Raw genomic sequence first — 14,817 nt, forward strand, 5'->3', positions numbered from 1 at the left:
ATCTGTTAATAATAGATAGTAATAGACACTAATAGACTGTATCATTTTGTTTTATTTAAAGGTATTTTCTATATTTTGTCATTTAAAACAATTATATGACAATCATTTAAAACAATCATTTAAAACACCAATTATAAATGTACTTAATATATTGATATTTAATAATAAAATTAAATTTTTGTCAATTAATTAGGTACGCTATACTAATCTATATCAAGGGTAATAGAAACAAAATTTAAGCGAAATAGACTATTATAAAAAATTTATTTCACAAAGGCTGATTTAGATGAAAATTTTTAGCTTTTGCTTGACTGGATTTCCTACCTATCATTCTTGTAGGGGATAATAATAATTTTGGTCGACTTTGGTAGCATATTGATTTTGAGTTATCAAATTCAATATTTTTATGGATATTGTTACATATGAAAGAAAGTGAAACAATCTTGAATGTTGAAACATATAAATGTATTTGATATATGTGTTCAGAGTTACTTAAAGCACATAAGTGGATCCAAGCCCTTAAGGTATCGAGAGGAGATATAGGGGAACGCGTCTCAAAACAAGAAGTATCAATGGCTCGGGGTCTGGTATGACCACGCAAGCTAGTGAATATATACCAATTGAAAAATAATCGAATTGGGTCTAGACTAACACCCTACAACCTTGAGTGCCAAAAATGCCCGATCGAAGTTGGAGTAACACCGATCGAAGTTGGGGTGACGACTAGTTACAACTCAGGAATGTCAGTCAATGACAATGATGTAGGTTTGTGCCTTTCATTGGACCACATTAAGGAAGCTAATGATTCTACATAACTCTGAACGGTTGAATACAAAAATCGAGTAGCTCAATAATATAATGCTCACTCAAACCACGAAGCTTCCCTAAGGGAAGTTTAATGCTACCAAGACGATATTGGCAATGCTAGACCTGATAGAAGGTGACCTCGAGGCCCCATGGGAAGGGCCTCACAATATCACTCAGGCCTCCCTGAACGAACAAACATATAAAACCAGATGTCGAGCTTGGGGACTCGCATTGGCCTATGGACAACAAGAAACCACTTGACGGTTGAAGGATATGCACCCTCATGTCGTGACCACATCATCATGCAAGAATTAATCACCTCCAACCACTAGGCGCCAACTCAACCAGAGGAATCCCAAGAAGGCTCAGAAGATGATGAGAGAAATGGGTAGTGGAAGATGGATGTGGACCTCAAACATCTAGCAGTACATCTGATAGTAAAAAGAGTCCCATTTGACCATCGTAGAGAAAAAAGTAATCTCAAAAGGATAGATCGATCTTACTTCTTTTTTACTTATCTGAATTAGCTACTCCTTGTATTGACCTAAGTATAAGAGTGCAGTAGGCTTGCACCACATCGGTGCGGGGATCTCTTACATAGGTCAACTTGGAGTATCTCGAAACTAGACTAGTGAGAAATAGGTTTGAGGTTAAGCCTATGAGAAGTTTGTAGTGAAGCCCAATATAGACGAGATCTAAGTGTCAACTATATGTATATTAAATACATGGTTAGAAACTTCAAATTGAATTGAAACATCAAAATAAATGATGTTACATTTATAAATTTAAGATATGTAAGTTAAATTTATAGTTACCATTTGATGGATTACATTTGAATTCGGTCAAGTTACAACATAATTGAGTTATGTTTGACATATATTTCGATTGTTATTTTTATTTGATTTGATTTTATATTTTAGAGAGTTACTAAGTTGCTAGCTTAATAAATATCAATGTGGCTCTTCATTTGGAGTATCTCGTCCAATTTGAAGAGTTCTTCTCTCATCGCATTCTTTTTCTGATCTTGAATTGAACTGAGAGTAAGTATCCAAGGCTTCTACTAGATTCAAGTAGTTCGAAGTTGCTATTTTACCAATACTCATTATATCCTATTGAAATGATCGTTGTAGTCTTCTCGTAGCTTGTACAGGACGAATAATTATCTTCTGGATAACCCTTTCTAAGCATATCTCGACCACGTATTAAAGTCCCATAAATCTTGAGGTTTTTGGTTATTTGAATTTATAATCCTTATTCTTTTGTCTAGCTTACTTTTGAGTTTTGAAAATGATTGTTGTATACATTTGTATGTCTACATCTTAATTGTTTATATCCAACTAAACTTTAATTAGTTTTATTTGATAGCATTATTTTTATTTGATAGCATTTTGATCATAGTCTTCAATTTTGTATTGATTATTAACAAAAAAATAACTAATGCGACGCTATACTTTGGTTTAGGGTAGTCTATAGAAAATTCTCTTTCCTTCTCTCTAGCCAAAACTTTATTAACTTTTCTCCAGCCCCGTCTCTCCAAAAACTTCCTACTTCAAACTTATTTTTCTCTTTAATATTTTCTATAAATATAATTACAATATTTGATTTTTTATCATTTAAAACCAAGATGATAACTTAATTGTGAATTTTCAAAAATAGAAAAAAAGAAGAGAAACTATTTACATAAAATAATAAAATTTAATCTTCTCTAATAAAGGCTGATAGAGACTAATAGAAGTTTATCCGTGTTAGAAATTGATAGAAATCAGTGTCTATTAGTGTTAGAAACTGATAAAAGTCTATCATTGATACTATGGGATAGAAGCTAATAGAAGTCTATCAGTGTTTATATTTCTATAAATAGTTTAACATTTTTTTTTATTTATGAAAAATTTCCTAACTTAATCGTATTTGGGATAAATTATATAAAAAAATTTCCTTACACGTTGTATGTTGTGTAAAAATATCTTTGAATTTTAAAAAATTTTGAATGTATTTTCAAATATACCATTATCATTATTTTTGGATGGAAATACCAATATTCTTCAAACTTTCTTTCTTTCTTTTTTTAAATATGTATTTTGAACATTTTTTTCTCTTATTTCTCGTTCCTCTTCCATCCATAGCTGTCACCACCATCGTTAACTATTTAGCTAAATAATTGAGACAAATTTGGTTTATGTATAATTTTGAGGAAACACATGGGGCATTCGAATCTTTTAAAAACAGAGATGAAAATATAACAAACCATTTGAAAAAGAATATATAATTAAAGAGCGTGCATGTTTTAGAATTTAAATAAATTCTACCCAAATGTTATTGGAAAAAAAAATAATAAATCTAACCCAATTTAGAAGTGATTTTGTTTCAAGACTTCCATTTTTTAAATTTGTACGAGTTACCTCACAATTTCGTGTTTAAGAGTTTTTAAAATTTTAGAAAAATTTTAACAGATAGAAAACACTTTCAAACTACTTATAGAAATAGTAAAAAAAATATATTGATAGATATAAGTGTCTATCACATATTATCAGTAATAGATTTCTATCAATTTCTATCACTGATAGACAATGATATACATCAAAGAAGATTAAAATTTACTATTTTATGTAAATAGTTTCTTTATTGGGAAATTATTTCAAATGGTAAAATTATTGAAAATATTTACAAGATAGAGCAAAATTTTAGAACTATCAATGATAGATGATGATAGACACTGATTGACTTATATCAGTGTCTATCAATGTCACTGATAAACATTGATAGAAGTCTATCGGCTGGGTAGGGATAACCCAAAGACTATAGGGAGTAAGCCCGGGGCGGGGGTTGTCGAAACTTCATTCTACCAGGGAGGACGATAAGACCAAGCACACCAAACTCTATCATTGATAATTCTAAAATTTTATTATATTTTGTAAATATTTTGATTTATTTTTCTATATATGAAACAATCCTTCTTTATTTTTTTATTTTTTAAAAAATCTCCCATATTTTAATTTTTAGTCAAATTTAAAAAACAAAGGCATTTTTTTTTAATATCTATGAGTTAAAAGAGAAAGTTCCCGCACAACTCGTCTTATTTGTGAGGATAGATTATCTAACTCTAAAATATTTGAATGTCACGAAAGTTTGTAGCATATTAAAATTAGATAGGGCCATAAAAGAAAATTAAAATAAGTTTTTGAAATCAATATTTTCTAATTTGAATTTTGAAAACATTTTTAATCGAAAGTAGATAACAAAAACAAAAGAACTCATATGTGGTTGTAAAATTTAAAAGCTTAGTTTAAAAACCTAAACACTAAATAGTTATCAAACAATACGGTGGTTATTTGAATTCATTTTTCATGGTTAAATTATAGGTTTCTTATTTTTGTTTAGAATTAAAAAAAAAATTCAAGTATAATTGTAATTGGGTGAAGCTAGGAAACATCAAACAAGGACAATGAAAGATCAAACTTTACTTTGGCATTGGGTAAGGTATATCACTTATCACCATTAACTTTTAGTTTCCTCCGCCAACAACAACTTTTTATCACCAAGTATTGTCAAATTGAGTATAGTTCAATTAACATACAAATGTGTTAATGACCAAACAATCAGTAGTTCCAAATCTCCCAAACCCTATTCTATTGAAAAAAAAACATAAACAATTTAGTATTTAATAATCACTAATTCATTAATTTGATGCATATATGCTTATATCGTTAACTCAACTAATCAACTTATTAACGAAATCCTTTTAAGATCATTGTAAGTTTAAATCTCCACTCCTTTATTTGAATGGTAATACTCTCCGAGTAAGCGGGAAAAAAACAAGAAATTTCCAAAAAAAAAAAAAAAAAATTGTTATAGAAGTAAATGAAGAAATTAGAAAGAAGAATCAAAAGTCATGGTCTAGAATATATTATATATTGTAAGATGTAAAAAGTGTATAGGAGTCAACGTCAAGCTATAGAAAGAAAAAGAGAATGGGAAATAAGGTGGAAAGGTCTATTATTTGTGTGTTTTCAAGTCAATTGAGAGTCTTCCCGCGCTTACTTCTCAAAGGGTTTTCCTCCTCTACAAATCATATAATATAAATTTATGATATGATTTCTCATATTTCTTTCACAAAAACTTTGATTAATTTTCATTTCTATAAACATTATCTTTTATTTTGTCTCTAGAAAATGGAAGGAGGAGGAAGTTCTAGAAGCAATAACAAAGCTAGTAATCACAAGGATTCCAATGGTCTCATTGATGTTTTGTTTTCTTGGGACTTTAAGAATGTGTTCAATCAAAACTTCTACAAACTCAAGGTATATGTTTTTTTTTTTTATTATTCTTTTTAAGATTTTGATTTTTCCAAGAATGTTTTACTTGGTATCTTTTTGTTAGTCTTGTTATTTTGTTTATACTTTGTGATTTTATTTTTGGTGTATTAAATTTTCATACAAGGTAGTTATTTTCATCCAACAAATTTATATTTTGGTAGTGGAACATTAGTAGGTGAATCCAAATTTTTACTATATCATAAAGCTCAAATCGATGAAATATAAGAGAAAATATCAAGAAATTATTATTCATTTGAATGTAAGTGGCAATCAATAGATAATTCTACGGTAATATATATCTTCTAAAGTTTAAGGATACTATTGAAAGGTTTAAAAATTCAGGTGTATTTTTTAAGCAAAGTACAAACAATTTTCATCACAACTAACAGTAAGAATATTTTTGAAATTTTTTTAATAAAGGTTTAAGATTATTATTGAAGCTTTTGAAAGTTTAGGAGTATTTTTTTTAAACAAAATACTAAATGGTGTCCATTTAAAACTTATGGTAATGGTATTCTTAATTTTTTTTTTTTAAAACGGGTCTGTTTGGTTATTCAATTTTGTTTTCTGTTTTTTAAATTTAAAAATGTTTTCAAAATTGTCAAGGAATTTTAAAAACGGAAAAAGAACCGTTTTTAAACACGGTTTTTGTTTTTTTAAAAACACGCGGTAAAGGTTTTTGGTTCTCGTCTTCCATCTCTGGGTTTCGATCCTAGGAATGTGCATAATTGTTTTTACTATTTTAAAAATATTTTTCTGAAGTTTAATGAAATGTGCATTGTGGTTTGGTGGTCTAATTTGCATGCCATCTTATCTTTCATGGCTTGAAATAAAATCTTAGAGCATCATTTTTTATTTTATAATAATAATTTCAACATTTATATGAAATTGAATGGATAATAATGTTCAAATTAATTTTTTTGTACACTTCATTTTAACATTATTTTTATTTTATCAAGAATATTGTAAATATTTTTTTAGAAACTATATCAAAATTCAAATTAAAATATTTGGAAAATATGAATAAAATTATTATTTACTATTAATATTTTAGAATTTAGAAAACCACAACTCTTCATGAGATTGTGTCTTTTTTGGACACAATCTTAATGAAAGAGTATGCCTTTTCCAAAAAAAAAAAAAAAAAAAAATATTTTGTATGGCTTCTAGAGATTTAAAATATGTGATTTTTTTTTATCAATTTAAAAATACACAAAAACATAAAGAATTGTTATCCCAATTCTTATCTCTTTTATATAAAAACAATAAAACTATTTTTACGAAAACAACATAAATTGATTATGTTGAGATTAATTATTTTAATTGTGTTCTTATTCTCTTATAATTTTCTATTATAAAAATAGAACTCTTTTATTGTATTTTATCAATATGTTTATTTTTGTTATTTTTCTTCATTTGATTTCTGATTAATCTATGCATATAAAATATTGATAATATTTTTTTCAATATGATTTTAAAAAAAAATAAAAAATAAAAAATAAAAAAGATATGCTTTTATAACTATGTATATCACTAAAAAGTTATTTGTAACAATAGTTTGACTTTTCTCTTATGAAACAAGTATGAAACTAAAAAAAGTCATCGAAACTTATTTTGATCTTTTCTAAACACAAATTATCCAACAAATTTTTGTTTCAATTTTTAAAAATAAGAAAATAGAATAAAATTACTAAACATATTTTTAGTTTTTTATTTATAAAAAAACAGAAAGCAAAAAACAGTAACCAAGCATGTATAAATTTTTTAGACACTGAAAATCAAAAACATAAAACAAAAAAATAAAAACCAAAAATAAAAAAGTATCAATTCAAATGTGATCCTTAGGAAAGATAGAAATTTTCTGTAACAAGCATAGAGTTTTAAATAAACTAAGATTAGAATATCCATGTCAATATCGATATCAATACTGAGATTTCAATTTATCGATAGATAAAATTTTGTTAATTAAGTATGTTGTTAATTTCACACCATAAATTAGATAAAATTTTTAGTAGTAGTATTTATATGCTTATTGGTGACTAATTTCTAAATTGACTAAAAATTTTCAAAGGTGGGAAAGATTCCAAAATCATTTGAATCAGAGGAGCAATACAAAGGCTCATACCTATTCCCTTTGTTAGAAGAAACAAGAGCAGAATTATGTTGTAGTTTGAAGACAATTCACAAAGCACCTTTCTCACAAGTGGTTTCTATTGAACATTCAAACAAAAAAAAAGGCAAAACCATGTTCTCTGTTAATGTTAGCACTTGGATAAACACTAATAAGAAGGGACATCAACCATACAAAGCACTTCCTGGGGATATTTTTGTAATTTTGGACATTGACCCTCAAACTATTTCAAGTGATTACTTGGAAAGCTCCTCAGAACTTAATTGGGCTTTTGCTTGGTTAGGACAAGCTAATGACAATAATACCCCTTCTAATCTCAAGCTTCATATTTCCAACAACATGGATCAAGTTGATGTACACAAATCAACCACACTTTTCATTGTTTTTCTTATGAATGTGACAACCAACTTGAGAATATGGAAGGCATTACAAGGTTCTACTGATGGCGGGATCATCAAACATATTTTGGGCACAACCTCGACGGTGAGTTTTCTATACTCGAACTTATGGTTTTGTTTGAGAATGATTTTGAATTCAGTATTACTTTTCGAATTAGTAGTTGTATTTTGCACTTTTGAAAAACTTTCCTAATATTTTGTGCTTCTCCCCCCAAAAAAAGTACTTTTTAGAAAAACATGTTCTATTTAAAAGAGTACTACTCTAAGTTCAATATTTGTAGTTGTATTTTTATGTGGAACAACACTTATTCTATAAATATTTTTAGAAAGAAAAGAAATAGTAGCTAATAATACCTGCACATTAAAGTGCTTTTTGGCGATGGGGCCAAACATCATAATATATATACTTCTTGAAAAGTGTTACATTTGTTAAGAAGGGTGAATTCGAATTATACTGATAATTTATGGTGTATTTGGATTACATTTTCAAGTATTTAATTTAAAAAATAAGTCCTTTCAGAAGAATTTGGAGTGTTTGGTAACCACTCAAAATAAATTTTCAAGTATATTTTAATCCCTTTTTATCAAAAGTATTTAAATAAAAATGAGTTTTTTGAAAAACATTTTTTTTCTCGAATCAATCGAAATAGACCCCTCATTATAAGTAGATATAGAAATGATGTCAATTTAGAGTTGCTATTTGTGTATAAAATCAGCATCATAGTTCATACAATTGAGCCCCCAATCGTTTGATTTGGAATTATTATCAATTTGTACATACCATCTTTGTTGTATATTTACGACTGTCATCTTGAATCATATCTATGTAAATATATGACGACAGTAGCTTTTATATTAGTTTAAATTGCCAATGTTGGTAACTATCATCGTAAAAGTACGATACAGGTCGATTTTATTGTTAATTTTAAATTGCTATTATTGATAACCATCGTAAATATGCAAGGCTGGTTTTTTAATGTTAGTTTTTAACTATCATATCATTAAGCAACTGTCATCCTACCTAATGATGACACTCTAAAAGATAACAATTTTCAAACCATCATCATATTACATGGGGCAAATGCCAAATTTCTTGTAATTTGTGTGAAGATATGAAAGTAGTTGACTGTTTTTGTTTATGTTTCAGGGTAATCAAACCTGCAAACAATGCAATCAAAATGGAGAAGATTCAACTCAAAATTTCCCAACACTATGCTTATCATCATTGAATGAATCCCAAAAAGTTGCAATAGAAAGTTGCATAAAAAATGTTATTTGCCAACACAAGCCTTCAATAGAGCTTATATGGGGGCCACCAGGTACAGGCAAAACCAAAACTACAAGTATATTACTTTGGAAAATCTTAAGAATGAGACACCAAATTAGGACTCTTGCTTGTGCACCCACAAATATTGCCATTACAAATCTTGCCTCTCAAGTTGTGAAGTTACTAAAACATGATTCCCTTAGTAAAAATGACTTCTTTTGCCCTTTGGGAGAATTGCTCTTATTTGGGAACAAAGATAGACTTAAATTTGATTCTCAATTGGAAGATATTTATTTGGATCATAGAGTTGAAAAGCTTTTCAAATGTTTAGGACAAAATGGTTTGAAGTTTCAAATAACATCCATGATAGGGATTCTGCAAGAAAATAAGCCATCAAAAATGAAGAGAATGTTCAAATCCATTGGTTCTTCAATTTTAGAATGTGTCAATATTTTAGTAACTCATATACCTAAACAAGTCATTATGGAGCATAATTTGGAAAAAATGGAGATTCTTGTTGAGTTGATTGGGTGTATTGGAACCCTTTTGAGGAAAGGTTATGATGATGATAAAGTGAGAGAAAGTTTGGTTGATTTGAAGTGTCATTGTTTGTTGGTTTTGAGGACACTTTTGGTTTCTCTTGATGAAATTGAAGTTCCAAGTAAAGTAAGCAAGAATTCAATTGAGAAGTTTTGTTTTCAGCAAGCTTCTTTGATTTTTACCACAGCTTCAAATTCCTTCAAACTAAACTCAGTGAAAAAGAATTCACTGAATTTGTTGGTTGTTGATGAAGCTGCACAATTGAAGGAGTGTGAATCACTTATACCTTTGCAACTTCAACATATAAACCATGCTATTCTTATTGGTGATGAGTTCCAATTACCAGCAACAATAAAGAGCAAGGTATGTAAATAATTTTCAAGTATTCAAGATTTTTCTTTTTTTCTTTCTTTTAGAATATGTGGGGATTTTAAAATTGAACTTCTGACCTCGAGGACAATAATACATGTTTTAGCTCAGTTGAACTATGATCATGTTGATTCAATATTTATCAATTATTTTATAGAGTTTCGAGATCGGGGTGAAGCTAGAAATTTTTAGAAGGGTAAAACTTTCTCGTTAAACTACAACTCTAGCCCTTAACTTTTATGTTCAAATTGGATTTTTGGTCTTATAGGACTTTAAGCTATAAACTTTTTGTCCAATAGAATCAGAAATTTAATAAAAGAAAATTTTTAATAGGCCGTTAAAGACATATTAGACAGAAAATCGAAAGATCAAAAACATATATAACAGACAAAAACTCAATAGTTTTAGTAACTTATTAAATATTTTTTAAGTTTACTAACCTATTATTTAGACATAAAATTGAAAATTTAAGGAATCTATTAGACACATTTTAAAGTTCGAATAAACATTTGGATATAAATTTGAAAGTTAGTCGCAAAATTTATAAAACTTCATTTGATAACCAATTGATTTTTTTTTTTAACTTATGAAAATCAAGCCTCTAAACACTTCTTCAGTTATTGGTTTCTACAAAATCCAAACTAACATCTGAAAAACTAAAAAATGTAGCTTCTAAAACCTTGTTTTGTTTTTAAAACTTTATTAAGAATTCAAATGTTTACAAATGAACATCATTATTAAGAAATTGTGAAAAAAAACAAACACAATTTTCAAGAACTAAAAACTAAAAACCAAATGATTATCAAACATCGCCTAATTTAGGCGCATGTAGAAAACAATGAAATAAAAGAAAGGGTTTCAAAAGGCGGTAAGGATTCACTTCCGAAATGTTTAGGCACACGTGAAACCAATTTTTTTGTTTTTCACCTTAGCGCTTTTTTTCCCCTTAAAATTTCATAATCTCTTTTTAAATGCTACAATCAAAGGCTATGAAATTTTACATTTCTTGTAGTGACTTATATATGCTAACATTTACATGGAAACATTTTTATATAATTTTCGTAGTCTAACATTAATTTTTCTTTTGTTGAGTGACTTATCATTTGAATATCAAAACTAATCCATTTTGTACTAGGTTTGTGAAGGAGCTAAATTTGGTAGAAGCCTTTTTGAGAGGCTAAGTTTATTAGGATACTCAAAGCACCTATTGAATACACAATATAGGATGCATCCATTAGTGAGTTGCTTCCCAAATTCCAAATTTTATGGAAATAAAATTTTGGATGGTTCCATTGTAATGGATAAAGAGTATGAAAAACATTACCTTCCAAGTCCTCTATTTGGACCATATTCTTTCATCAATGTTTGTGGTGGACAAGAGGAAAGCAATGGTGATGGACAAAGCAAGAAGAATATGGTTGAAGTAGTTGTTGTTACCCAAATTATCCAAATGCTTTACAAAGGTATGTCAATTCTTTTTGTTAAATATATATGTTTTAGGGAAATTATTTAAAATGGTAAAATTGTTGAAAATATTTACAAGATATAACAAAAATTTTAGAAGTGCTATAATGATAGATGTTGATAGATATTGAAAGACTTCTATCATTGTCTATCAATGTCACTGATAGACACTGATAGAAGTCTTTTGATGTCTATCAACATCTATCATTAAAATTCTAAAATTTTACTATATTTTGTATGTATTTTGGTTCATTTTTTTATATTTAAAAATAGGCCTATGTTTTACTCTCTAATATTTAAAAGTTTTTGTTTATTTTTTAATTAAAAGGAATTAGCCCTTCTTGTTTTTGTCTCAATTCAATTTACTAATTATTTGGTAAGAACACGATTTGGTTTGTATTCTTATACATGTTCTATTTTTTATTACTATACTTTTAAATGTTCAAATTTAGTCTATATGTTAAAATTAATCTCTATTGTTAGACTATGACTAATTTTTGCTAAAATAATTTGATCCCTATAAGTTTTTCTTGTAAAAAATTGGGAAACCTATTTACAATATACTTTTTTTTTTTTTACAGAAACATTTATTAATTTTCTTTCCAAGGTTGAATAAAGAATAAGTTTAATTATATAATTGGTCCCTATGATTTGAAGAAAGCTATTAGAAATTTTGGATCACAGGATCTGAAAAGTTGGATTTTAGTTCTTATGATTTGATAAAACCTCATAAAATAGTCTCGATAATTTGATAAAATCCTCCTAACTAGGAGAACTTTATCAAACATAGAGACTAAATACTAATTATAAACTACATAAACTAATATTCTTTCTTTCTTCAAACCATAGAGACAAAATTTACAATTTAACTTAAAAATTTACATTCAAATTTAAGGTAAAGGACTAATTTAAAGATTATTATTGAACGTAACATACTATACAAAATTTGGATATATATATTTGATATGAAATGAGCTGAAATACAAGTTTCAAAGTGGAAGGACTCAAAATTATATTTTAAAACCAAGATATATATAGGAAATTTTCAAAAATAGAAAAATAAGGGAAACTATTTACACAAAATAGCAAAATTTAATTTTCTTTAGTAGAGGTTGATAGAAATCTATCAGTGTCTATCAGTGATAGAAACTGATAGAAGTCTATCACTGATATAATGTGATAGACGTTGATAGAAATCCCATCGGTGTTTTCTTTTTTTGTTATTTCTATAAATAATTTAATATTTTTCTATTTGTGAAAATTTATTTTATATATATATATATATATGAGTGAGAAACTTTATAACATGGGTTGGAACTTGCTCTATGTTAATTATTAATTCCAAAATATAAAGTTTGGTCTTAATTTCAAATACAGCATGGTGCAAGAACAAGAAGGATCTTAGCATTGGAGTAATATCTCCTTATGCTGCACAAGTTTCATCAATTCAAGACAAATTTGGAAGAAAATATGAGAAGAATAATGAAGGATTTAGAGTAAAAGTAAAGTCTATTGATGGTTTTCAAGGTGGTGAAGAGGATGTGATCATAATATCCACAGTCAGATCCAACAATGGAAAAAGCATTGGATTCCTCTCAAGTACACAAAGAACCAATGTTGCTCTTACAAGAGCAAGGTATAGTATTTCTATTTAATTCCTTTTTATAATTTTATTAAAAGGAAAACACATTGGAAATTTATTTCTATTTTTCCTTTTTATCTGTAGATTACAAATTCAATCTCTAAACTTTAAAATGGTGTGTAGTAAGTTGCTACGGTTTATAAAGTAAGTACTTAATAGGTTTTAGACTTAGAATATTATATCTGATAAATATTTAAACTCTTAATTAAAGGAGACTAGTAAATAATTGAACTTTTAATTTTGTGTCCACTAAGTCTATGACCTATGATATTAACTTACAAAGTTCTTGGACTAATTTTTTGTATAGAGGCTTTGAAAGACTTAGGGCTAAATTTGTCATTTGACTATTTTTTTTCCCTCTAAAATGCTTTAACAAGAGCAATGCTCTAGTTTTTTTATTGTCTTACATTCAAGGCTATAGAAGAGACTAGAGATTAGAAATTCTCTTTTTATTTTTAAATTTTAGTTTAAAATTACAATCCTTAAATTCCTAATATAGGTTCCTAAACTTTTATAAGCATTTAATTAAGTTTTTAAACTTACAAAATGTTGTATCTGATGAGCCTGTAAAGTTCAAAACATGTCTAGTGTGTCAATGAACTCTTTTACTCTTATATCAAATAAATCTCTAACTAAATTGCTTTCCAAATTAAAAGATATATTAGACTTATTTTCTAAAAATTTAGGAACTAAATTGGGTTATTTTTAAATATAAAAAAATGAATCAAAATATTTACAAAATATAACAAAATTTTAGAATCATCAATGATAGATGTTGATAGACATTGATAGACTTCTATTAGTGTCTATCAGTGGCATTAATAGACACTGATAGAAGTTTATCAGTGTCTATCAATGTCTATCATTAATATTTCTAAAATTTTGCTATATCTTATAAATATTTTCAATAGTTTTACCATTTAAAATAATTTTCCAACTAAATTTCTAATTTTCTTGTTCTTTGAGGTTTCCTTAACACGAATTAGGGTCTTGTTTTCCATGGTCTTACTTTCAATACCATAAAAGAAAAAACATCGGACATTAAAATTCACAAATATACTTTTTTTTTTCAGTATTTTTTCTTATGTTTCTTATTTCTTTAGGTTCTGCCTTTGGATTGTGGGAGATGCAACAACTTTAGGAAAGAGCAATTCAGAATGGAGAGATGTTGTTAATGATGCCAAGGCTCGAAAATGTTTCTTTAATGTTGAGGATGACAAAGAGTTGGCAGATGGAATGAGAATGATAAAAACTTGGCAAATCTCTGATATCAAAGAAGAGATCCTCAAACTTGATAACATTTACAACAATGATCACAGAGGAGTTTGATTGCTATTTACACTTATGAAGATTATGAGTATTAAATTTGTAGTATATTAATGAGATAGAAAATTTTATATTGTGATATACATGAGTGGGATCCCGTGGCGGATAGCTTTGGTGTGTTCTTTGTTCCAAGTGTTTGAGGGGCCCTTAGGCCTAAGCGAAAGTAGGGTGTTGTGTGTCACAGTCATATTTGTTCAAGGCACGGTGCCCATGGCGTGTGCATGCTCTTCTCAACCTCATTTTATCATACTTTCATCTTGTGTAATTCATTATGTAATTTAGTTTACTTTTCTTGTACTATTTATTGTAAGTGACTCCTTGCCACTTTTCATATATAAGGGTGATAGTCACAAAAATGCTTATAGTATACTTAGTAGACTAATCATCATATCTTTATACCCGAAGTTATAAGCTATTAAGTTGTTATCCCCTATTGCTCTCTAGCCTATGGCAATCATTTTTCAAACATGCTTTTAAATGTTTACGAAAACTTGTTTCTCTAATCCCATGTTCTAAAATCGTTTTCCCCAAATGGGATTGAAGGCTGTGACATATGCCTA

At 27.9% G+C, this 14,817-nt stretch overlaps 1 protein-coding gene across 1 annotated transcript; it reads left to right on the plus strand.

Annotated features, from left to right (window-relative positions):
• The first annotated feature begins 4,791 nt into the window (after window positions 1-4,791).
• LOC120081175 (helicase SEN1-like) lies at window positions 4,792-14,613 on the plus strand. Its single transcript, XM_039035866.2, has 6 exons — window positions 4,792-5,105; window positions 7,192-7,734; window positions 8,797-9,819; window positions 10,961-11,288; window positions 12,667-12,925; window positions 14,035-14,613. The coding sequence occupies exons 1-6, from the start codon at window positions 4,977-4,979 to the stop codon at window positions 14,258-14,260; spliced, it is 2,508 nt and encodes an 835-aa protein (XP_038891794.1). The 5' UTR covers window positions 4,792-4,976; the 3' UTR covers window positions 14,261-14,613.
• The last annotated feature ends 204 nt before the right edge of the window (window positions 14,614-14,817 follow it).

This window comes from Benincasa hispida, chromosome 7, assembly GCF_027475165.1.
Source record: "Benincasa hispida cultivar pf3 chromosome 7, pf3_genome.v1.1, whole genome shotgun sequence".
Classification (NCBI taxonomy): Eukaryota; Viridiplantae; Streptophyta; class Magnoliopsida; order Cucurbitales; family Cucurbitaceae; genus Benincasa; species Benincasa hispida.

Excerpts from the sequence above, each read along its gene's own strand:
- LOC120081175 (XM_039035866.2), top strand. The coding sequence starts at position 4,977 with ATGGAAGGAGGAGGAAGTTCTAGAAGCAATAACAAAGCTAGTAATCAC. Across the intron at positions 9,820-10,960 it reads CAGCAACAATAAAGAGCAAG|GTTTGTGAAGGAGCTAAATT; the intron begins GTATGTAAATAA and ends ATTTTGTACTAG. Across the intron at positions 11,289-12,666 it reads TATCCAAATGCTTTACAAAG|CATGGTGCAAGAACAAGAAG; the intron begins GTATGTCAATTC and ends TTTCAAATACAG.